At 44.0% G+C, this 25,070-nt stretch overlaps 1 protein-coding gene across 2 annotated transcripts in view; it reads left to right on the forward strand.

Moving 5' to 3' along the window:
• The window catches only part of aldh16a1 (aldehyde dehydrogenase 16 family, member A1), a 42,193-nt gene that overhangs the window by 192 nt on the left and 16,931 nt on the right, over window positions 1–25,070 (forward strand). For both annotated transcript variants that reach the window (XM_067974468.1, XM_067974469.1), the window contains exons 2-8: window positions 2,422–2,524; window positions 4,854–4,980; window positions 6,309–6,487; window positions 8,501–8,578; window positions 19,927–20,111; window positions 22,937–23,089; window positions 24,186–24,383. In XM_067974468.1, coding sequence (XP_067830569.1) covers window positions 2,422–2,524; window positions 4,854–4,980; window positions 6,309–6,487; window positions 8,501–8,578; window positions 19,927–20,111; window positions 22,937–23,089; window positions 24,186–24,383 — 1,023 coding nt within the window. The remainder of the gene's footprint in view (window positions 1–2,421; window positions 2,525–4,853; window positions 4,981–6,308; window positions 6,488–8,500; window positions 8,579–19,926; window positions 20,112–22,936; window positions 23,090–24,185; window positions 24,384–25,070) is intronic.

The raw sequence follows: 25,070 nt of genomic DNA on the forward strand, positions 1-25,070 counted from the left end.
CTTCCAGAATCTTCCGGGCTAGTGGACTTTGGGCTGGGCCAGAGTCACGTGGGCCCTGTCAACTTGGGGCTGGCTTCAAATAACTTCAAAGCAAAGTAAAGTAACAGGTTACAACCTCTGTTATTTTTATATATAAGGCCATGGAATAGGGACCCCTTTTCCCACTCGTAGCAAACACTGGTGTGGCTCAAATCTGGTGGTAACTGAAATAAAAACAGAAATTACTGGAAAACACTCAGGCAGCATCTATGGAGAGAGAAACAGAGTAAATGTTTCAGGTCGATGACCTTTCATCAGTGGTAGTTGCCGCTCTCCTCATCCCTCAGCCCACCACGCCTACCCACCCAGCTCTTCCCTCTCCCCCTCGCCATGCCTCCCTCACACACTACCATTACTAACAAGCCAGGGGATCAACCCTGGTTCAATGAGGAGTATAGAAGAGCATGCCAGGAGCAGCACCAGGCGTACCTAAAAATGAGGTGCCAACCTGGTGAAGCTCCAACTCAGGACTACATGCATGCTAAACAGCGGAAGCAACATGTTATAAACAGGGCTAAGCGATTCCACAACCAACGGATCAGATCAAAGCTCTGCAGTCCTGCCACATCCAGTCGTGAATGGTGGTGGACAATTAAACAACTAACGGGAGGAGGAGGCTTTGTAAACATCTCCATCCTCAATGATGGCGGAGTCCAGCACGTGAGTGCAAAAGACAAGGCTGAAGAGTTTGCAATCATCTTCAGCCAGAAGTGCCGAGTGGATGATCCATCTCGGCCTCCTCCCGATATCCTCACCATCACAGCAGCCAGTCTTCAGCCAGTTCGATTCACTCCACGTGATATCAAGAAACGGCTGAATGCACTGGATACAGCAAAGGCTATGGGCCCTGACAACATCCCGGCTGTAATGCTGAAGACTTGTGCTCCAGAACTAGCTGCGCCTCTAGCCAAGGTGTTCCAGTACAGCTACAACACTGGCATCTACCCGACAATGTGGAAAATTGCCCAGGTATGTCCTGTCCATAAAAAGCAGGACAAATCCAATCCGACCAATTACCGCCCCATCAGTATACTCTCAATCATCAGCAAAGTGATGGAAGGTGTCGTCGACAGTGCTATCAAGCGGCACTTACTCACCAATAACCTGCTCACCGATGCTCAGTTTGGGTTCCGCCAGGACCACGCACCAAGGAGCCCTAGTAAAATTGAAGTCAATGGGAATCAGGGGGAAAACTCTCCAGTGGCTGGAGTCATAGCTAGCACAAAGGAAGATGGTAGTAGTTGTTGGAGGCCAATCATCTCAGCCCCAGGACACTGCTGCAGGAGTTCCTAAGGGCAGTGTCCTAGGCCCAACCATCTTCAGCTGCTTCATCAATGACCTTCCCTCCATTATAAGGTCAGAAATGGGGATGTTCGCTGATGATTGCACAGTGTTTAGTTCTATTCGCAACTCCTCAGATAATGAAGCAGTCCGTGCCCGCATGCAGCAAGACCTGGACAACATCCAGGCTTGGGCTGATAAGTGGCAAGTAACATTCGCGCCAGACAAGTGCCAGACAATGACCATCTCCAACAAGAGAGAGTCTAACCACCTCCCCTTGGGTGAGGGCAGCTGATGGCCCTAGAACTGTTCTCCAGCACGAGTTGGGGCTCGATTTTACAATGGTGGTGGGTTGGCAGCGGGGAGGTGAAGGTGCGCGTGGCAAACCCGCATGAACAAAACTTATCGTTTCCAACGCGATCGCACGTTGATTGATAGCGATTAACGTCCTCTCCGGGTTTCGCACCTGGCAGCTAGTCTGATTGACAGGCTGGCTGCCATCAGGAGCTGCAACGCGAAGTGGGCGGGTGAGTAAGAGAGAGAGGAAAACGTCATCCGGTGCTGGAACGGAAGACCGGGCTGGGTGGGTGGGGAGAGGGGGGGAGAGGGGAAGATTGGGGTGGGGGGTGGGAGAGGGGGGAAATTGGAGCAGGCTTCAAAGGTAGGTTCATTTAGCGTTTTCCATGGTTTTTTATTTAATTTATTTAGTTTCTTTTTGCCTGATCCGGCCCTTCACGCCCGGATTCACCAGTCATGAATCAGAAACGATGGGCAAGCTGCCCAGGTAAGTTAAAAATCTTTCTAAGTATTTAATCTGTCACAGGTAAAGTGCCTTAAGTACCTCAATGAGGTACATTTGGCTCTTTAACTATAAAGCCGGCGGGACTTCCGTTTTCGGACCACCTGTGCGCACACAGGTGGATCCCTGGGAAACTCGGAAGTCGGCGGGTTGGAGCCGGCTTCCGAACCCAAACGGGATTTCTGCAATTTTCGGAGCCCCAACGCACCCGCAATTGCCTCCTAAAATCACCCCCTCGGTGTCTGAAGCTGAGGAGGGTAGATAATTGCATCTTTTCATTAAATCTAATTTCATTTTGCCAGGCTTGGCTGGATTATCACAAGCGGTTTTTCGGTCACTTCATTGGAGGCAAGTGGGTGAAGCCCGAAAACCGGAAAGTCTACGTGACCAAAAACCCTGCTACTGGTAAGAAGTGCATATCTTTTCAATATAGAAGCTAACACAGCTTCTCACCTGCAGCTCCATATTCTCTGTCACTGAAGTTTATGAAAACATTCAGGATCACATGCTGTCCTCCCTTTAATCAACCAGGTACAGGTCTGCCATGTCTTAGTTCTGCAATGAGATGATGGTACAGTGAGATTCTTTTTTGTACAGGGTGACGGGATATTATGCACAACTATGGGACTCACAGTCAGCTCCTGTACATGCATGGGAATACACTGGGTAAAAGGGAACGATTCATTCCCATCTGGTATTGTATAGCTCAAATATACCTCAGTGCCAGATCCTCTACTTGTATAGTGCACAGTGCGTAAAAGGGAATGATGCACTCCTGTTGGGTACTGTACAGCTAGTTTTTGAGTCTTAGTGTCAGCATCTGGTTGTTCCTTGTGATGTGAGGAATGTAGTAATCTGTTCTACTTTCTGGGAAAGGGAAGAAAATAGCTCATTTCTGAGTCAAAAGATTGTGAGTTCAAGCCCTACTTCAGGACTTGAGCTCACAATCTAGTCTGACCACCTCAGTGTAGTACTGAGGGTGTGCTGCATTGTCAGAGGTGCTGCCTTTTGGACATCATCGATGCTGTACAAATGCAAACTCGTTCATTTGTTCTTGTGCAGCGGGGATGAATCGTTGTGTAATAAAGGACTGTTGGTAATGACCTTCAGTAAGTGGCTTCAGTATCAGTATCACAGAAGTTTAGGGGGCATAACAGATAACTTGGGGAATTTGGTTTAGCTATCTGAGACACGTGAAAATGAGTTTGTGTGCACGAATGTACTACAGAGTCGTCACATGGGTGAAGGCTGCTTTTCACTGTTGTGAACCAGTTGCTTAAATAAGGCAGTGGTGTTCATTAATGTCCTAGAACTCAAACACCATCTACTTGCCTCCTAAAAGATAGTCTCAGTTCCATTTCTGCTGGATATAAACTTAGCTCCCAAAGGTGGAAGGGCAAAATGTAATTCTTCCTCCTCTCCCCTCCCCGAACAATGTTATACTCCGCCTCCACCACCCCTCCCGCTCGCCCGCCATTTTTTTCCCCTCCTCACCTGGAGATGCAGGCTCAAACTCATATGTGAGCTTAGGTGGTGACCATCGTCAGACAGTTTTACCATGGGGTGCATCACAGCCAAGTCTGATGCTGTCCTCACCCACATGCACTTTCAAGCAGGAGTCAGCAGATAACCCCGGGGCACTGAGTTCAACTATAACCTCTGAATTGCAGTGCTGTGTGAAATAACTCTGAGCAACAGCAACTTGCACTTATACAACTCCTTTAACATAGTAAAACGTCCCAAGGCGCTTTACAGGAGCGTAATCAGAATTGACAGCGTGCCAAAGAAGGAGACATTAGGACAGGTGACCAAATGCGTGGTCAAAGAGGTAGGTTTTAAGCAGCCTCTTAAAGAAGGAGAGAGAGGCGGAGAGGTTCAGGGAGGGAATTCCAAAGCTTAGGGCCTAGACGGTTGAAGGAACGGCCACCAACGGTGAGGTGAAGGAAGTGGGGGATGCTCAAGAGGCCAGAGTTGGAGGAATGCAGAGTTCTCGGAGGGATGTAGGGCTGGAGGATTACAGAAATAGGGAGGGGCAAGGTCATGGAGGGATTTGAACCAAAGGATGAGAACTTTAAAATCAAGGTGTTGGTGGACGGGGAGCCCATGCAGGTAAGCGAGTACAGGGGATGATGGATGAATGGGACTGGATGCGAGTTAGGATACGGGCAGCAGAGTTTTGGATGAACTCAAGTTTATTGGTGGTGGAAGATGGGAGGCCAGTCAGGAATGCATTGGAATAATCAAATCTGGAGGGAACAAAAGCATGGATGAAGGTTTCAACAGCAGATGGGCTGAGGTGTGGGAACAGATATTGAATCTGGGACCTTCATGGTCTGTGGGCCTCAGCGCCAGTGATTAAGTATCAATTCCTTTCAAAATCCTTAGAGTAGATAGAGAGAAACTTTTTCTGCTGGTGGGGGAGCCAGCCCATTCAGGAGAGAAATTAGGAAACACTTCTTCACACAAGAGTGGTAGAAATGTGAACTCTTTTACAAAAAGCAGTAGATGCTGGCTCAATTAATAATTTTAAATCTGAGATCGATAGATTTTTGCTAGCCAAAGGGATATGGAGCCAATGCGGGTAAATGGAGTTAAGATACAGATCAGCCATGATCTCATTGAATGATGGAACAGGCTTGAGGGGCTGAATGACCTTTTCCTGTTCTTATGTTCCTTCCCAACTGAGGCGCAGGGGAGTCCTCAGCTTTTATTGAAAATGTTTTATTTCCGCCAGGGGAAACTCTGGCCACCACCATCGAGGGCGAGGAACCGGATGTAGATGTAGCGGTAAGAGCTGCAAAGAGGGCTTTCGAGACTTGGAGCAAGCTGCCATGTCATGTGCGAGCGAGGCACCTGTACAGGTACTGTATGATGCTCTGCGCCTTGTTTCAGTAGATAATTAAATTGCAATGTGGCTTTGAATTTAGTCCAGACTGATGGGCTGCAAAGTCCCCTTTGCTGACAGTAAGGGTCCTATGTGAAATGAGTTTGGGCAGTCTCAAAGTGGGCTTGGGGCCACAGCGCACAATTGGCACTAAATTTTGCAGGAATTGGAAATTGAACCTCTGATGTTCTGGTCGGTACAGCTCAGTCCTACACCAGCAGTGTATGCAATTATTAGTAAAGTGTTTATTCAGCTACTTTTGAAGACGTTAATCAGCATTCTGGGAATCTGTTCTGCTTTCTGGACAAGGAACTTTTCTAACTCCAGCCTTACTTGAGCACTGTCTTAGTCACTCTTTCTTAGCTTAATTAGTGTTTCTTTCTGCAGGATTTTCATGAGCATGCCTTTTACAGTGATTTACTTTTATTGGGTGGGTTGGAAGAGAAGTTGAATTGTTTAAAACATTTCAGTGCTCAGCCACTTTACAAAGTCTCAATCGTACAATTGGTTTTCAATTCTGGATGGATAGTGAGCCTTAATCGAGCTAATCAGTCAAATAACTAGAAATACCTACTGACAGATGAAGATATTGAAGGGTAGATGCTGTAGCCTTGCTAAAATGAGCTGTCGGGGAGCATCCAATTTGGTTGTTGGAGCCAGTGTTCATGCTGAATTACTGACTGAACTTGTGATCCCGTGGCTGGGTACCACCATCGCAGGTGCGGTCAACAGTTACAGTAAGCTTGTACAGTATCGCAAACACATTTGACAGATACTGTACCTGCCATGCTGTGGTTGAGCACAGCGTTCCAGCCACAACACCAACATTCAATCCCAAATACATGCCCCAGCAGTACAAATGCAGGACGTGTATTGAAAATATAATGCCTATAACACTGTTTTCAAATACTTTAGGGGCATAACTTATTTCATCCATTCATTTGCAATATTGGTGCATGGAATGAGGCTGCACTTTCCATAATAATGTTGAAGTAATTGACTTCTACCATTTGAAATTCTTGCTGATAAATGCATAGTTCATAACAGGTACAGCAGCATTTCAATTTTCTGTATGGGCCCTACAGTATTCACACTTTTTAAAAAATAAGTTTGGCTGGCACCAATTCCTGTACTTTCCCATTGTACAGAATTACAAAAGATCCAACGTCTCTCACTGCGTTGGGAATATCAGACTTGCAGACTCTTCATTGCACGGGGCTGTTCAGAATAAATGTTTGGGAAGGATAGAGACGTGCCTGTTGAACTGCATTAGTGAGGTCACGGTGCAGTGTTTTGTTTGTGCAGTATTGCCCGAAACGTTCAGAAGCATCAGAGACTGTTGAGTGTGCTGGAGAGCTTGGACAATGGGAAGCCAATCCGTGAGTCACGAGACTGCGACATCCCATTGGTAGTGCGACACTTCTATCACCATGCAGGCTGGGCACAGCTAATGGATGTCGAAATGAAGGACTGGAAGCCAGTAGGTTAGTATGAGCTCAGCTATGGAGACAGAAACCACTTTGAAAAGAAATCTGTTTCTTTAACAAAACTTTCTGTGGGTAACTCACTCGCCCCTGAGTCAGAAGGTTGTGGGTTCAAGTCCTACACCAGAAACTTGAGCACCTAATCTAAGCTGACACTCCAGTGCAGTACTGAGGGAGCGCTGCACAGTTGGAGGTGCCGTCTTTTGGATGAGACATTAAACTGATGGTCTGCCCTCCTAGATGGACTTAAAAAATTCCACGACACTATTTCGAGGAAGAGCAGGGGAGTTCTCCCTGATGTCCTGGCCAATCACTAAAACAAATTATCTGGTCATTATCGCATTGCTGTTTGTGGGAAATTGGCTGCCACGTTTCCTACATTACAACAGTGACCACAGTTCATAAGTACTTCGTTGGCTGTAAAGCGCTTTCCCGGTTGTGAAAGGTGCGACAGAAATGCAAGTTTTTCTTCTTTCTTTCTTAAATGCACATTCATATCAATTAGATGTTTGATCATCAAGGTGCACTCAACTAGTCAAAAGACCATCTCAGTGAAGAGAGAAGTGTTTTTTTTTATTCGTTCATGGGATGTGGGCGTCGCTGGCAAGGCCAGCATTTATTGCCCATCCGTAATTGCCCTTGAGAAGGTGGTGGTGAGCCGCCTTCTTGAACGGCTGTAGTCCTTGTGGTGAAGGTTCTCCCACAGTGCTGTTAGGAAGGGAGTTCCAGGATTTTGACCCAGCGATGATGAAGGAACGGCGATATATTTCCAAGTCGGGATGGTGTGTGACTTGGAGGGGAACGTGCAGGTGGTGTTGTTCCCATGTGCCTGTTGCCCTTGTCCTTCTAGGTGGTAGAGGTCGCAGGTTTGGGAGGTGCTGTCGAAGAAGCCTTGGCGAGTGCAGGGCTTTATAATACCCAGATGGCTGTGTTCCCAAGGAACCTTTTACAAGTGTTCTAGGATAATTTACGCAAATTGCATGCTGGCACTGGGAGGCAGTTCACCTCTGTTAAGGTAGCTTTTACAAGTTAACATCATTCCTTATTATTCCACTCTACCACCAGGTGGAGACAGCAGACTGAAAGTATATGAATAGAGAGAAACCTGGAAATTTTCACTCAGCGCAGAGTTGAGCTTCAGTGAAACTGTCAGGCAAAATTGGCACAAACTCCCATCCAAAACCCTCTTCTGTTTCTCACCCCACACACAAAATGGGTTAAACCTGTTGTTTTTATTCTTTGCCTACTGCTGTCTGCAGTTAACTGGAGTAGAAAACGAAACTGTGAAAAGCATTGCACATTGGAACACAGATTAAGGACTTGCAAGGGGAAGACAGGGTAATGGTTTCAATCAAATTGTGAGAGCAAAACAGAAACAGAGTTGACATTTGTGATGAGGTTGGATCAGGAGAGGCTGAAGCAGAGTCCCTGAGGCACAGCTTGACTGGCGAGCTACTATCAACAGTGTTTTTATCGGTTTGTTTTGACCAAATTTTCCCCTCCGCCACCAACCTGAAGGCGCTGACTTTTGTTCAGGTGTGGTTCGGGCGCCAGCAGCCCTACACTGTACTTCATCCATTCTTCATGTATGAGCCTAGACAGTCGTTGTCATCAGACTGTTTGATTATGAGGGGAAAGGGGCATCACAGCTGAGCCGGAGTGTGTCTTCCCCCAAATTGTCACTTTCCATGGAGACTCCCAGCATCGGCACCAAACATTCCCAGGTCAGGTACCGCATGGGTTAGATGCAGAGTAAAGCTCCCTCTACACTGTCTCATCTTGTGCTGGATTCTAATCTACTGTGCCAACTGCTGCATAAACTTTGTCATTTTGAATCACTCGCATGTATAATAAAGATCCATAAAACCTGCCCGAAGATGCGAGCTGTATATAAAATTTCACAATTCTGCATAGTACTGTAACCATGAAATGAGGGTTGTTTATTTTTTTATGATATACACTGATTATATTTTTGCCATTAAATAACATACGTTTCCCTTCCTGTCTTTTCAGGCGTTGTCGCGGCAATCGTTCCCTGGAACTTCCCTTTGATGTTGCTGACCTGGAAGATTTGTCCAGCTCTAGCTATGGGTAAGACATTGGCATCAATTCCATGTAAGGAAGACAAAATAAAATCTTCACTCTGCACAGGCCCAACGAGTAACTCTGGCTTACTGTATCGTGGGGTGGCTGAGCACCGTTTCCAGTTTTGGTCATCGACATATAAGAGAGACATTCAAGCCTTGGAGGCAGTGTGGAGAGGAGCTAGAAGATTGATCCCTAATGCCAGAGGGCTGAATTATGAGGAAAGACTTAAGGAACTTGGTATATTTATCCCTGAAAGGCGGTGACCAAGAGGGGACCTCATAGAGGTATTTTAGATCTGGTCATGATTACATTACTGTTTGTGGGACCTTAGGGTGCGCAAATTGGTTGCCGTGTTTCCTACACAACAACATTGACTACACTTCAAAAAGTAATTAATCAGTTGTAAAGCGTTTTGGGACATCCTGAGGTAGTGAAAGGCTCCATATAAACACAAGCTTTTCTTATCTTTAATAAATGGGGTAGAAAAGGTAAATCTGCAGCACTACTTCAAGCTGTGCCAAGGAAAGAGGAACCTCGTATTACTGTCCGTTTGATTCAAGAAAAGCTGCTGATTTAATTCAGACCAGAGCTGTCTTCAGGCATGTGGAGTACAATCTGCAACTGTGCTACCAGATAATGTTGTAAATTCCAGACTGATTGGGTGGTTTCAAGCTTCACGGCCAGCTCTTGTCCTAATAGTTATTTGTAGTTCAAAGGGAGATTGTTACTGAAATCTTTTGTTCCTTGAAGTTCATAAACCTATCAGCAACTTATCTTGATTTTGCTCACCAGTTTATGGTATTTAGAAGAGCAATCAGTGAAGGTGTTTACTTCAGATAATGCTTCTTTAATTGTATGAAAATCTCTCCCTTTTTATAGTGCTAAGGAAGCTGAATTGACCACTAGAAATAGACTCACTCAATGCCAGGGCTGATGTGTTCACAGGGGAGATACAAACCCCTCTCATCTCCTTTGTTAGACAGCAATCCCCAGTTTGTACAAGGCAATGAATGAAGCTCACTGATGCTAAACCATAAAGGAGCCTAAAGCTCGTTGCAGGTTGTATAATATGCACGAGATAGCAAACCACCCTGTATCTCAGAGTAAATCTTGTAGCAATTTCCTTTGAGTTGAGATCATCTACAGCATTTCTGCAGTGCCATCGCTTCATGAGGCTCTCAGGCCACTCTTCAAATTGTTTTAAGCAAACCTTCCATTAATGAAAATACAGACTGCTACAAAGAACAACAACTAGCATTTATATAGTGCCTTTAACATAGTGAAACGTCTCAAAGTGCTTCGCAGGAGCGTTATCAGACAAAATTTGATTCTGAGCTACATGAGATATTAGGACAGGTGACCACAGAGGAAGGTTTTAATTGGCGTCTTAATGGAGAGAGAGAGAGAGAGAGAGCTGGAGAGGTTTAGGGAGGGAATTCCAGAGCTTAGGACCTAGACATTTGTAGGTACGGCCGCCAATGGTGGGCTGATGGAAATTGGGGATGCACAAGAGACCAGAATTGGAGGAAAGCAGAGATCTTGTGGGGTTGTAGAGCTAGAGGAGGTTACAGAGATAGGGAGGGGTGAGGCCATGGAGGGATTTGAACACTAGGATGCGAGTTTTAAATTCAAAGTGTTGCTGGACCGGAAGCCGATGTCGATCAATGAGCACAGGGGTGATGGATGAATGGGATTTGTTGCGAGTTAGGATTTGGGCAGCAGAGATTTGGATGAGCTGAAGTTTACGGAGGATGAAAGATGGGAGGCCGGCCAGGAAAGCATTGAAATAATCGATTGTGGAGGTAACAAAAGCATGGATGATCAGCTGGAGAGATTTAACTCTTAGACTGCCATCTGGTCCAGGCAATTATCAGTGTCCCTGGGCCAGTCATTCATTGCATGTACTATAAAGTTAAAGTAACAAAATATTACAGTACTGAAATCACTTGTGTATCTTTATTAACTTTATTACAGTAACTCATAAATCGCTTATGGCATGGCTTGGTGAGTTGCAAGATGAGCTGTTTTATAACAATAGGGGCGGTATCAACAAAGTGTGATGGGCCAAGTAAGTGGAAGTGCAAGTTATTTGCAACTCTTGGAATAATACACAACTAATGAAGAAATAGGAATTTATAACGGCAATATTGGACACAAAAATGTGACAAAAAGGTAACAACAGGAAGTAAGGTTTAGTTGACGGGAAGTTCTTGCAGATACAAGATTTTTGATGTTTTTTTTAAATATTAACTTGAAACTTCAGAAATAATTGGTGGTGGGGAAACTTTTAGAAACATTAATCCAGGACAAAATTAATAGTCACTTGGACAAGTGTGGATTAATAAAGGAAAGCCAGCAAGGATTTGTTAAAGGCGAATCGTGTTTAACTAACTTGATTGAGTTTTTTGATGAGGTGACAGAGAGGGTTGATGAGGGAGATGTGATTGATGTTGTGTATATGGACTTTCAAAAGGCGTTTGATGAAGTGCTACATAATAGGCTTGTCAGCAAAATTGAAGCCCATGGAATAAAAGGGGTAGAGGCAGCATGGATACAAAATTGGCTAAACGACAGGAAACAGAGAGTAGTGGTGAGCGGTTGTTTCTCGGACTGAAGGGAGGTATATGGTGCTGTTCCCCAGGGGTTAGTACTAGGACCACTACTTTTTTTGATATATGATTTGGACTTGAGTGTACAGGGCACAATTTCCAAATTTGCAGAAGACACAAAACTTGGGAGTGTAATATACAGTGAGGAGGTTAGTGATAGACTTCAAGAGGACATATTCCGGCTGGTGGAATGGGCAGACACGTGGCAGATGAAATTTAATGCAGAGAAGTACGAAGTGATACATTTTGGCAGGAAGAATGGGGAGAGACAATATAAACTAAATGATACAATTCTAAAGTGAGTGCAGGAACAGAGATACCTGGGGGTATATGTGCACCAATCTTTCAAGGTGGCAGGACAGGTTTAGAAAGTAGTTAAAAAAGCATACGGGATCCTGGACTTTATAAATAGAGACAGAGAGTACAAAAGTAAGGAAGTTATGTTGAACCTTTATAAAACACTGGTTTGGCCACAACAGGAGATTGGTGTCCAATTCTGGGCACCGCGCTTTAGGAAGGTTGTGAAGGCCTTAGAGAGGGTGCAGAAAAGATTTACTAGAATGGTTCCAGGGATGAGGGTCTTCAGTTACGTGGATAGACTGGAAAATCTGGGATTGTTCTCCTTAGAGCAGAGAAGGTTGAGAGGAGATTTGATAGAATTGTTCAAAGTCATGAAGGATTTAGATAAAATAAATAAAGAGAAACCATTTCCATTGGCGGAAGGTTTGAGAACCAGAGCATACAGATTTAAGGTGATTATACAATCAAAGAAAATTTATGGCGCAGAAGGAGGCCATTCAGCCCATCGTGTCCGCACCGGCCGAAAATGAGCCATCAGCCTAATCTCACGTTCCAGCCTTGGTCCCTAGCCTTGTAGGTCATGGCATTTCAGGTGCATATCCAGGTACTTTTTAAAATGGTGAGGGTTTCTGCCTCTACCACCGTTTCAGGCAGTGAGTTCCAGACCCCCACCACCCTCTGTGTGAAAATTTTTTTCCTCAGCTCCCCTCTAATCCTTCCACCAATCTCTTTAAATCTGTGCCCCCTGGTTATTGACCTCTCTGCTAAGGGAAATAGGTCCTTCCTATCCACTTTGTCTGGGCCCCTGATAATTTTGTACACCTCAATTAAATCACCCCTTAGCCTCCTCTGTTCCAAAGAAAACAACCCCAGCCTATCCAATCTTTCCTCATAGCTAAAATTCTCCAGTCCTGACAACATCCTCATAAATCTCCTCTGTCCCCTCTCTAGTGCAATTACAACCTTCCTGTAATGTGGTGACCAGAATGTACGCAGCACTCAAGCTGTGGCCTAACTAGTGTTTTATACAGTTCTAGCATAACGTCCCTGCTCTTATATTCTGTGCCTCGGCTAATAAAGGAAAGTATTCCGTATGCCTTCTTAACCACCTTATCTACCTGTCCTGCTACCCTCAGGGATCTGTGGACATTCATTCCAAGGTCCCTCTGTTCGTCTACACCTCTCAGTATCCTCCCATTTATTATGTATTCCCTTGCCTTGTTTGCTCTTCCCAAATGCATTACCTCACACTTCTCCGGATTGAATTCCATTTGCCACTTTTCTGCCCACCTGACCGGTCCATTGATATCTTCCTGCAGTCTACAGCTTTCCTCCTCACTATCAACCACACCGCCAATTTTTGTATCATCTGCAAACTGCTTAATCGTGCCCCCCTACATTTAAGTCTAAATCATTATTATATACCACAAAAAGCAAGGGACCTAGTTTTGAACCCTGCGGAACCCCACTGGAAACAGCCTTCCAGTCACAAAAACATCCGTCGACCATTATCCTTTGCCTCTTGCCACTGAGCCAATTTTGGATCCAACTTACCACTTTCCCATGGATCCTATGAGCTTGTACTTTTTTGACCTTTCTGCCATGTGGGACCTTGTCAAAAGCGTTGCTAAAATCCATGTAGACTACATCAAACGCACTACCCTCATCGGCCCTCCTTGTTACCTCCTCAAAAATTCAATCAAGTTAGTCAGACACGACCCTCAAAAGAACCAAAGGTGATGTGAGGAAAAGCTTTTTTACGCAATGAGTAGTTATGATCTGGAATGCTCTGCATGAAAGGATGATGGAAGCAGATTCAATTGTGGCTTTCAAAAAGGAGTTGGATAAATACATAACAGGAAAAAATTTGCAGGGCTACGGGGAAAGAATGGGGCATTGGAATGAACTGGATTGCTCTTACAAAGAGCCGGCACGGGGTCGATGGGCCGAATGGCCACTTTCTGTGCTGTAACGATTCTATGATTCTATTCTAATTTTAAATATGCTTTTAAATAATTCTGTTTGCCTTGTCTTCTTTCTGCCTTCTCTCCCCCATGTTCTCTGATTTTATTTTAACTTTTATCTTATCTCTCCCTAATATTAACTATTCTCCCCATTTTTAATTAAGGAAAACTGACATTAAATTGCTTTTACTTGCCTGTTCCTCCTTGCTTCCACTGTCTATTTTGGAGGTAATTTTCAAAAAATTTTGATTGGTAAGAAAGGGCTCCAAAGGCACTTTTTTCATTCAATCAGCTCTGGCTCAATGGGTAGCACTGTCTCCTCTGAATCAGTTGATTGCGGGTTCCAGCCCTACTCCAATGACTTGAGCACATAATCTAGGCTGACACTTCAGTGCAGTACTGAGATAGTTAAACCAAAGCCCTTCCTTGACCCCTCAGTGCGTATAAAAGATCCCGTGGCAATATTTGAAGAAAAGCAGGGGTATTCTCTTGGTGTCCTGGCCAACATTTATCCCTCAACGAACAACACTAAAATAAATGATGTGGTCATTATCTTATTGCTGTTTGTTGGACCTTGCTGCATGGAAATTGGATGCTGCGTTTCCTACACTACAACAGTGACTACAATTCAAAAAGTACTTCATTGGCTGTAAAACGTTTTGGGACGTCCTGAGGTAGTGAAAGGCTCTAAATAAATACAAGTCTTTCTTTTGTTTAATAAATGGAGTAGAAAAGGTAAATCTGTGGCACTACTTCAAGCTGAACCAAGATAGTAGGACAAGGAAGCAAATCACTCAGCAGTACCAGAAACAGGAACCTCGTATCACTGTCCATTTAATTCAGAAAAAGCCACTGATTTAATTCAGACCAGAGCTGTCTTCAGGCATGTGGAGTACAATCTGCAACTGTACTACCAGATAATGTTGTAAATTCCATACTGATTGGGTGGTTTCAAGCTTCACGGCCAGCTCTTGTCCTAATAGTTATTTGTAGTTCAAAGGGAGATTGTTACTGAAATCTTTTGTTCCTTGAAGTTCATAAACCTATCAGCAACTTATCTTGATTTTTGCTCACCAGTTTATGGTGTTTAGAAGAGCAATCAGTGAAGGTGTTTGCTTCAGATAATGGTTCTTTAATTGTATGAAAATCTCTTCCTTTTTATAGTGCTAAGGAAGCTGAATTAACCACTAGAAATAGACTCACTCAATGCCAGGGCTGATGTGTTCACAGGGGAGATACCAACCCCTCTCATGTCCTTTGTTGGGCTGCAAATCCCCAGTTTGTACAAGGCTAGAATGAAGCTCACTGATGCTAAACGTTAAAGGAGCCTAAAGCTAGTTGCAGGCTGTATAATAGGCACGAGATAGCAAACCACCCTGTATCTCAGAGTAAATCTTGTAGCAATTTCCTTTGAGTTGAGATCATCTACAGCATTTCTGCAGTGCCATCACTTCATGAGGCTCTCAGGCCACTCTTCAAATTGTTTTAAGCAAACCTTCCATTAATGAAAATACAGACTGCTACAAAGAACAACAACTAGCATTTATATAGTGCCAAAAGTGTAGTTAAACGTCCGAAGGTGCTTCACAGGAGCATTATCAGACAAAATTTGACATCGAGCCACATGAGATATTAGGACGGGTGACCAGTAGCGTCTTAACGGAGAAGAGAGAGGCGAAGAGTTTTAGGGAGGGAATTCCAGAGCTTAGGGCTCGGACAACTGAAGGCACGGCCGCCAATGGTGGGTTGATGGAAATCCAGCATGCACAAGAGACCAGAATTGGAGGCACACAGAAATCTCGGAGGGTTGTAGGGCTAGAAGAGGTTACAGAGATAGGTAAGGTTGAGGCCATGGAGGGATTTGGACACTAGGATGCGAATTTTAAATTCAAAGCGTTGCTGGACTGGGTGCTAATGTAGGTCAGTGAGCACAGGGTGATGGGTGGACGGGACTTGTTGCAAGTTAGGATTCGGGCAGCAGAGCTTTGGATGAGCTGATGTTTACGGAGGATGAAAGATGGAAGGCCGGCCATTAGAATAGTCAAATGTGGAGGTAACAAAAGTATGGATGATCAGCTAGAACGAGTTAACTCTTAGCCGACTGGTCCAGGCAAATATCAGTCTCCCTGGGCCAGTCATTCATTGCATGTACTGTAAAGTTGAAGGAAACAAAATATTACAGTACTGAAACCACTCGGGTATCAGGAGTAACTTTATTACAATAACTCATAAATCGCCTATGGCATGGCTCAGTAAGTTAGAAGATGAGCTGTTTTGTAACAATAGGGGTGGTATCAACAAAGTGTGACGGGCAAAATAAGTGGACCACTTATAGGAAGTATAAGTTATTTGCAAGCCTTGTAATAATACACTACTAATGTAGAAATCAGAATTTATAATAGAAACATTTTTGTAGACGGAAAGTGCTTGCAGATACAAGATTTTTGATGTATGTATAATAACTTGAAACTACAGAAATAATTTAAAGTATGTTTTTAAATAATTCTGCTGGTCTTGTCTTCTTTCTGCCCTCCCTTCTCCAAGTTCTCTGATTTTGTTTTGAGTTTTATTTTATCTCTCCCTAATTTGAACTATTCTATCTGTTTTTAATTATGGAAAACTGACATTAAATTGCTTTGACTTGCCTCTTTCTTCCTTGCTTTCACTGTCCATTTTAGAGGTAATTTTCAAAACATTTTGATTGGTAGGAAAGGGCTCCAAAAGCACTGTTTTCATTCGATTAGCTCTGGTTCAATGGATAGCACTCTCGCCTCTGAGTCAGGTGATTGCGGGTTCAAGCCCTATTCCAATGAATTGAGCACGTAATCTGGGTTGACACATCAGTGCAGTGCTGCCACACTGTCTTTCGGAAGAGACGTTAAATTAAAGCCCTTCCTTGACCCCTCGGTGTGTATAAAAGATCCAATGGCACTGTTTGAAGAAAAGCAGAGGTGTTCTCTTGGTGTCCTGGCCAACATTTAACCCTCAATGAACAACACTAAAATAAATGATGTGGTCATTATCTTATTGCTGTTTGTTGGATCTTGCTGAGTGGAAATTGTTTGCCGTGTTTCCTACACTACAACAGTGACTACAATTCAAAAAGTACTTCATTGGCTGTAAAACGTTTCGGGACGTCCTGAGGTAGTGAAAGGCTCTAAATAAATACAAGTCTTTCTTTTGTTTAATAAATGGAGTAGAAAAGGTAAATCTGTGGCACTACTTCAAGCTGAACCAAGATAGTAGGACAAGGAAGCAAATCTCTCAGCAGTACCAGAAACAGGAACCTCGTATTACTGTCCGTTTGATTTAGAAATAGCTACTGATTTAATTCAGACCAGAGCTGTCTTCAGGCATGTGGAGTACAATCTGCAACTGTGCTACCAGATAATGTTGTAAATTCCATACTGATTGGGTGGTTTCAAGCTTCACGGCCAGCTCTTGTCCTAATAGTTATTTGTAGTTCAAAGGGAGATTGTTACTGAAATCTTTTGTTCCTTGAAGTTCATAAACCTATCAGCAACTTATCTTGATTTTGCTCACCAGTTTATGGTGTTTTAGAAGAGCAATCAGTGAAGGTGTTTACTTCAGATAATGCTTCTTTAATTGTTTGAAAATCTCTCCCTTTTTATAGTGCTAAGGAAGCTGAATTGACCACTAGAAATAGACTCACTCAATGCCAGGGCTGATGTGTTCACAGGGGAGATACAAACCCCTCTCATCTCCTTTGTTAGACTGCAAATCCCCAGTCTGTCCAATGCTAGAATGAAGCTCACTGATGCTAAACGTTAAAGGAGCCTTAAGCTAGTTGCAGGTTATATAATATGCACGAGATAGCAAACCACCCTGTATCTCAGAGTAAATCTTGTAGCAATTTCCTTTGAGTTGAGATCAACTACAGCATTTCTGCAGTGCCATCACTTCATGAGGCTCTCAGGCCACTCTCCAAATTGTTTTAAGCAAACCTTTCACTAATGAAAATACAGACTGCTACAAAGAACAACAACTAGCATTTATATAGTGCCTTTAGTGTAGTAAAACGTCCCAAGGTGCTTCAGACAAAATTTAGGTCACCTCACCTAAGGAAGGTTATACTCGCCTTAGAGGCAGTGCAACCAAGGTTCGCTAGATTGATTCCTGGGATGAGAGGGTTATCCTATGAGGAGAGATTGAGTAAACTCAATCATCTTTCATTCTTCTAAACTCCTATATTCCCTGGAGTTTAGAAGAATGAGAGATGATCTCATTGAAACACGTAAGACTCTGAGAGGGCTTGACAGGGTAGATGCTGAGAGGCTGTTTCCCCTGGCTGGAGAGTCTATAACTAGGGGGCATAGTCTCAGGGTAAGGGGTCATTCATTTAGGACTGAGATGAGGAGGAATTTCTTCACTGAAGGTTGTGAACCTTTGGAATTCTCTACCCCAGAGGGCTGTGGATGCTCAGTCGTTGAGTATATTCTGGAACGAGACCGATAGATTTTTGGACTCTAAGGGAATCGAGGGATATGGGAATCGGGCTGGAAAGTGGAGTTGAGGTCATGATCTTATTGAATGGCGAAGCCCAGGCTCGAGGGGCCGTATGGCCTACTGCTGCTCATATTTCTTATGTTCTTATGACACCGAGCTACATAAGATATTGGGACAGGTGACCAAAGAGGACGGTTTTAAGTAGCGTCTTAACGGTGGAGAGAAAAGTGGAGAGGTTTAGGGAGGGAATTCCAGAGCTTAGGGCCTAGACAGTTGAAGGCATGGCCACCAATGGTGACGATGGGAATCGGTGATGCACAAGAGACCAGATTGGAGGAACACAGAGATCTCGGAGGGTTGTAGGGCTAGAGGAGGTTACAGAGATAGGGAAGGGTGACGTCATGGAGGGATTTGAACGTTAGGAATTTTAAATTGGAAGCGTTGCCGGATCAGGAGCCAATGTAGGTCGGCGAACGGGACTTGTTGTGAGTTAGGATTCGGGCAGCAGAGTTTTGTATGAGCTGAAGTTTATGGAGGATGAAAGATGGGAGGCCGGCCAGGAGAGCTTTGGAATAGTCAAGTGTGGAGGTAACAAAAGCATGGATGATCAGTTGGAGAGCGTTAACTCTTAGACTGCCGGTTGGTCCAGGCAAATATCAGTCTCCCTGGGCCAGTCATTCATTACATGTACTGTAAAGTTGAAGTAAATAAAATATTACAGTACTGAAACCACTCAGGTATAAGGAGTAACTTTATTACTCTAACTCCTAAATCACCTAATGGCATGGCTCGGTGAAATGGAGGATGAGCTGTTTTATAACAATAGGGGTGGTATCAATAAAATGTGATGGGCAAAGTAAGTGAACCACTCATAGGAAGTGTAAGTTATTTGCAATATTGTAATAATACACTACTAATGTAGAAATAGGAATTTGAAGTGGAAAAATTGACACAAAAGTTTGACAAGGTAACAACAGGAAGTAAGGTTTTGTAGATGGGAAGTGTATGCAGAAACAAGACTTTTGTTCTGTGTAAAATATTAACTTGAAACTACAGAAATAATTTAAAATATGTTTTTTCAATAATTCTGCTTGCCTTCTTGTCTTTCTGCCTTCTCTTCCCCATGTTCTCTGATTTAATTTTAACTTTTATTTTACCTCTCCCTAATATTAACTAGTCTACCCGTTTTTAAGGAAAACTTACTTTGAATTGCTTTTACTTGCTTGTTTCCCCCTTGCTTCCACTGTCCATTTTGGAGGTAATTTTCTAAACATTATGATTGGTAGGGAAGGGCTCCAAAGGCACTGTTTTCATTCAATCAGCTCTGGCTCAGTGGGTAGCACTCTCGCCTCTGAGTCGGTTCAAGCCCCACCCCAAAGACTTGAGCACATAATCTAGGCTGTACTTCAATGCAGTACTGAGAGAGCGCTGCACTGTTGGAGGTGCCGTCTTTCGGACGAGACCAAAGCCCTGCCCTGACCCCTCGGTGGGTATAAAAGATCCATTGGCACTATTTGAAGAAAATTAGGGGTGATCCCTTGGTGTCCTGGCCAACATTTATCCCTCAACGAACAAATTGTCCTAAAACAAATTATCTGGTCATTATCTCATTGCTGCATGGAAATTGGCTGCTGTGTTTTCTTACATTACAACAGTGACCACACTTTAAAAGTGCTTCATTGGCTGTAAAGCACTTCGGGACGTCCTGATGTGGTGAAAGGTGCTATACAAATGCATGTTCTTTTTTCTTTCCTTCAATCAAAAGCTACAAAGTCTGAAGACTGACATGGTTGTATCATAAATGTGACCCAGCCCAATCTGTCGGAACAGGAAGAACTGCAACAGATGAATAAATTTGTCAATGGTGCAGTAAAGGTTGAGGGTTGTGATAACTTTGACCCATGAAACGTAGTCTGCAGATGTGTTAGTGAAGTTCACAAAGAAAGTTGGCAATGTTTCTTTAAATGCCCATTTCTCGTCTGAATGGTCTGCTATTCTTATGAACCTCCAGGTAACACGGTGGTGTTGAAGCCAGCCTCGTACACTCGACTCACCGCCCTGCTGTTTGCTGAGATCTGCGCAGAGGCCGGCCTCCCACCCGGAGTGTTCAACGTAGTGACGGGAAATGGAGCATTTGGCAGCAAACTGGCAACACACCAAGATGTGGACAAGGTTGCCTTCACCGGCTCTACCGCGGTACTGCATCAGATGACTTCTCAGAGACATTTGTGTTAAATGTGTTTATATTTTTCCCCATTTTAAGTTCCCGTGCTCTTTAAATCACCCCCATACCTATTGTTGCACTCCCTCTTTTACCCTGGAGGGCAGTCAGTATCGACCTGCTATCTGTGTTACTTTGTGGTTGTCTGATGACATTTACTTCCTGACAGTGCGTCGTGTATCTATCGCCTGACCAAGAATTGCTGATACTCAGGCAAATGGACTTGATGCAATGACAGCTCTGGGAGAATGAGACTGATCCTCTAATTGGAAGCCCAAGCACTCAATTCTTTGAGCTACAGGGGCTTCTGGGATTTTCGGTAGCGTTCTAGTTGATGAGCCTGGTGGGTGAAGGCACGCTGATGTAGCACCAAGTCACACAGACGAGAAGGTCCCAGGTTCGATCTCTGGCTTTACCTGGGGTACCATCACTGGTGATAGAAGTAGCCTTAGCACTCCTTTCGGACAGGGAGTGGGGGGGGGGGTGGGTCCACTCTGCTGATTGACAATAATGGCCTATATCAAAAATGAAATTAATCTTTAAATGTTCTGCTTCCCAGCTCTTTGAAGTGTTTCTTTTTATCTCTGCAGCTATCTCCCTAATGATGGGAGTGAGCCAAGCCCTTTGACCAAGCTGCACCTTCACAAGAAATGCAAGTCCTATATCTTCAGCAGAAAGCCGATTTATTTGCAGTTCCCAGTGTGACGTTTACATAAGTGAAAATAAAATTATCTCGTACAGTGTAAACACTAACTAAAGACTATTCTTCACAAATCTGTATTGTACCTGCCCTGGAAATGCTTGATAAAAAAGATATAGAGGGAGCTTTACTCTTGTATTCAACTCATACTGTACCTGACCTGGGAGTGATTGATGTGAGAATGCAGATTGTGTTTTGCTCTGTATCTAACTTGTGTTGGCCTGGGAATGCTTGATGGGACGGTGCAGAGGAACAGCTGATACCCATTGTCTGAAATAGGAAGCGCTAACATTCCTTGCCTTAAGTAGAAAAAAAAATCAACAGGAAAAAGTAAATGTGACATACAGCTGGGTTTTGGTTATGGGTGTTGTGCTTTTGGCATACTACTATTCCTGTGAATTGATGGCTTTATATTAACCATCTGACCTTATGTTTCAGTGACAGCTGCTTTAACTGTGTAGAACTCTGCTATTGCCATAGCAACTATACGTTGCTTCCAATCGCTGATGCAGACAACAAAATGGGAGGGAAAACTGTAATAAATGGGTGTTTAGCCTGACATAACGTGTCGGGCATAAAATTTCAGCATCTTAACTATTCAGGTTCAGTGACTAAGTGATTTCATGTCAACCATGTGACCCTTTTCTTGTTAGCTCATTGTATCTCAGTGTTGCAGAACACAGAGCCTACAGTTAACCAGGGCCTGAAGTTATGCATCCCCTTTGGGCACTCCAATTGCCCTCAAGCTCCTGGCAAGTACTTACAGAATTCCATTCACTGCCAGTTGTATGGGATCATGTTACCCTCCCTGTCCTCTTACTTCCAACATGATCCCCAGGCAAGAAAAATAATTACATACTAAAAGCTGTACTGCTCATTTCGGGCTGTAGGGAATGTTTTGCAGTTACTCACCAGCTCCCCCTGATGACCAAGTGGGTAAAGGTACTACCCAGCATGGTACTAAGCCATGCAGATTAACCGTAAGAGTTGACCTTTGATCTGTGCTGAATTTTCTGTATTTAGTCGGACAACAATTAGCCTCCATGCCCCTGAGGGGAAAATCAACAAAGGTTCCTGCTCCGGAGTCCTATCCAGTGATTCCTACTGGAAAGTGGACATTGGTTGAGTACAGATTGGCTTGCCTTCCCTGGTTAACTGTCCTGGTGATCTGATTATCTTGTCTCTCGCAGGACAAACAAATATTTGGGGAATGTGGTGGAGGACTGCCAGCACTCACGGGACTTTAGCCCAGCCAAAAATCATCAACGCCTTCAGAAAAGGCTGGGATAAAATTGATGAAGAGAAATTACTCTGAGAGTGAGCCCTCAAAAGGTATAGACTAAAAGCTGGTCAGTGCGAGAGGGGTTGCCACTAGACATGGACACAGCAGAAGATGGATATAGAAGGGCAGAGATGGTTAATCTTGCTGATGTTTGCAAAATTAACCAGTTGCTTTGGCTCTTCCTCCCTGGGGCATTTTTCCAGCTCTATGCTCACACCTTATATGGGACCGTACAACACCAGGTTATAGTCCAACAGCTTTATTTGAAATCACAAGCTTTCGGAGCTTTGCTCCTTCGTCACTCACCTTGTGATTTCAAATAAAGCTGTTGGACTATAACCTGGTGTTGTGCGACTCCTTACATTTGTCCACCCCAGTCCATCACCGGCATCTCCACATCACCTTATATGGGATGTTGGGTTTGTTTCCTTTGGAAACGAGAAGACTTTAAGGAGATCTAATTGGAAGTTTTCAAGATTATGAAGGGAATTGAGAAAGTTAATCCAGACAAACTGTTCCACTATGTGAAGGATTCAAATTCAAGTTAAAAATGAAGAAGTTAGGAGTAGGGAAGTCAAGGGGGATCATTTTGGATTTGGGAAATAAGTTACCAGAAAAGGCTGTGAGACACAGTATAAATGGCTTCAAGAGAGTGCATTTTGAGAGACGTGGTGAGAAGGAGGGTAGGTGGGGTGTTCTCACTAAAGATGAAGGTTTCTGGGCTCAGTGTCCTTTTCCTGATTTAAGAATTCTTGTATAATTAACGTTTTAATAGCTAGACTGGTGATGTAACCCAACACTTCTACTGTGCCACACAGGTCGGACAGCTCCTCCGTCGATCTACAGCTGGCACTGGCAAGAAGCTGTCACTGGAACTAGGTGGGAAGTCTCCTTTCATTGTGTTTGACACAGCTGATCTGGACAGTGTGGTGGAAGGCCTGGTGGATGCAATTTGGTTCAACCAAGGACAGGTGAGGCTGGCAGTGGGAGTTCAGATTGTAGCGGAGCTAATCTCAGAAGTGCAATGACTTGTTTTGTAGGCAAGTGCATCAACTATTTGCAGGGCTACGGGGAAAGAGCAGGGGAATAGCTCTTACAAAGAGCCAGCATAGGCTTGATGGGCCAAATGGCCTCCTTCTGTGCTGTAACGATTCTATGATTCTATGTGCCATCAGTGCCCAGTTCAAACATTTGGTGTTTTTGGGGTGTTTCATTTCATTTGGTAATAATGGACTTCAAAGGGAAGGATTTTCAGCAAGGCTACACCACACTTTGATAATGTTTCCAGGGATCTTAGCCAAGTATTATATTGGTCTCGGTACCTTAGGCTAGGTTGATAGAAAAAACAGCTTCTGACCACCATCCAGTGATCTCTGCTGAAAAGTTCAATTGTGTGGTTATGTTTGATTAGGACAGAATTGGGCTCAGCTTTGATGCCCCCTCCTCAGGGTTGAATAGCCTTCCCACACACACTGCCTTGGTTCACATATAAAGAATGGCCAGTTGGGCAAGGTACGAGATGGTAGCCGTTCCTTTTGAATCAAGTGTCAGCACACAAGATGATGTCTTGGCTGAGAACAGCTAACGCAACACAAACTAGGAATCAAATCAGGAACTTTGTGGTCTGTGTGGCTTTGTACTACACTGGATGGTGGCGTTAGCCTATCAGTGATGGGAGTTACGCTCTATTGTATGAAAGAAAATTTGCATTCTCCATACCTCGTAGACTGGAGTCTGACAGTACAAATTCCCCTTTCTTTGACACAATGATGGCCAGTTTCACAAGGATGGCCGGTGTTCCAAATGGAAGTGTCACACTGGTACAGGAGTGGGTTCCCCTGAGGTTGGAGATAAAGGCACATGGTTGGAGTAGAGTAAAGGGAGCTTTATTCTGCATCTAACAATGCCATACCTGAGCAGGAAATGTCTGGTACTGACACAGTACTCAAAATGGAAAGTGTTCCATCCCTCAGTGTTGGCATCCCTCACCTTGAGCACTAAACGTCACAGCTGGAAAAAAAAAGATATTCTAGGTCTCCCAGGATTGATTGTGTTCCTCTGTTGTAGGTGTGCAGCGCGGGCTCCAGGCTCCTGATGCAGGAGTCCATTGCTAAGGATCTAATTGCCAGGCTGAAGCAGCGGATGCAATGCCTAAGGGTGGGTGACAGCATGGACAAGGGCATTGACATGGGCGCATTGGTGGACGAAACGCAGAAGAAGACAATCACAGAGTATGTAGAGCAGGCCAGAGGTGAAGGAGCAGAGGTAAGAGGTCAAAAGTCATATTCGCCTTAACTGCTGTTCAGTAAGTAAAGCTTCTCTTCATGAAAGCTGGTTTGTGAGCAAATTCCTATATTTGCATGAAGGTGTCGTTTATGCACAAGCCTTGATGCTAACTAGCAACTTAAGGGCGAATATCTATTCAAAATGTATACATTGGGAAATGTTAAAAATGTGGTACTTGCACTGGAACATAGCCCATTGGCTGATGGAGATTTGCTATTTCAGATCTCATTCCGTTCTCCGGCATTCCGGTGACCTCATTTATGGGCAAGGGGTTGTTTATCCCCGAGTACGTCCATTCATTCCGGTGGGGGCTGGCACTTTGAACTGGCCAGTCCAAAACTGGATGGGCAACAACCCTTTATCTCTCATAGAGATTCCCCTTTGAGGACTTCTAGTGACAATTTATGGTTAGTGACAGTTAATCCTAACACTCTTCTTCCTCCCTACATCCACTCTGTGTTGGAATCAAGTCTCATTGCGCCATCACCTGCTTGAACTCATTTTTTCCAAGGACCATAGAACTGGAACCCCTCACCCCCCTCAATCATTCCTTGCTCCTATAAGCTTCAAACTTAAAATCCAAAAAGCTGGAGTCATAGAATGATAACTTCTTGATTTGTCCTGTCCAGCTTGCTGGTCTGAACTGTGGACGTCAGCTTCTGAATT

This window comes from Heptranchias perlo, chromosome 40, assembly GCF_035084215.1.
Source record: "Heptranchias perlo isolate sHepPer1 chromosome 40, sHepPer1.hap1, whole genome shotgun sequence".
In the NCBI taxonomy this organism is placed as follows: Eukaryota; Metazoa; Chordata; class Chondrichthyes; order Hexanchiformes; family Hexanchidae; genus Heptranchias; species Heptranchias perlo.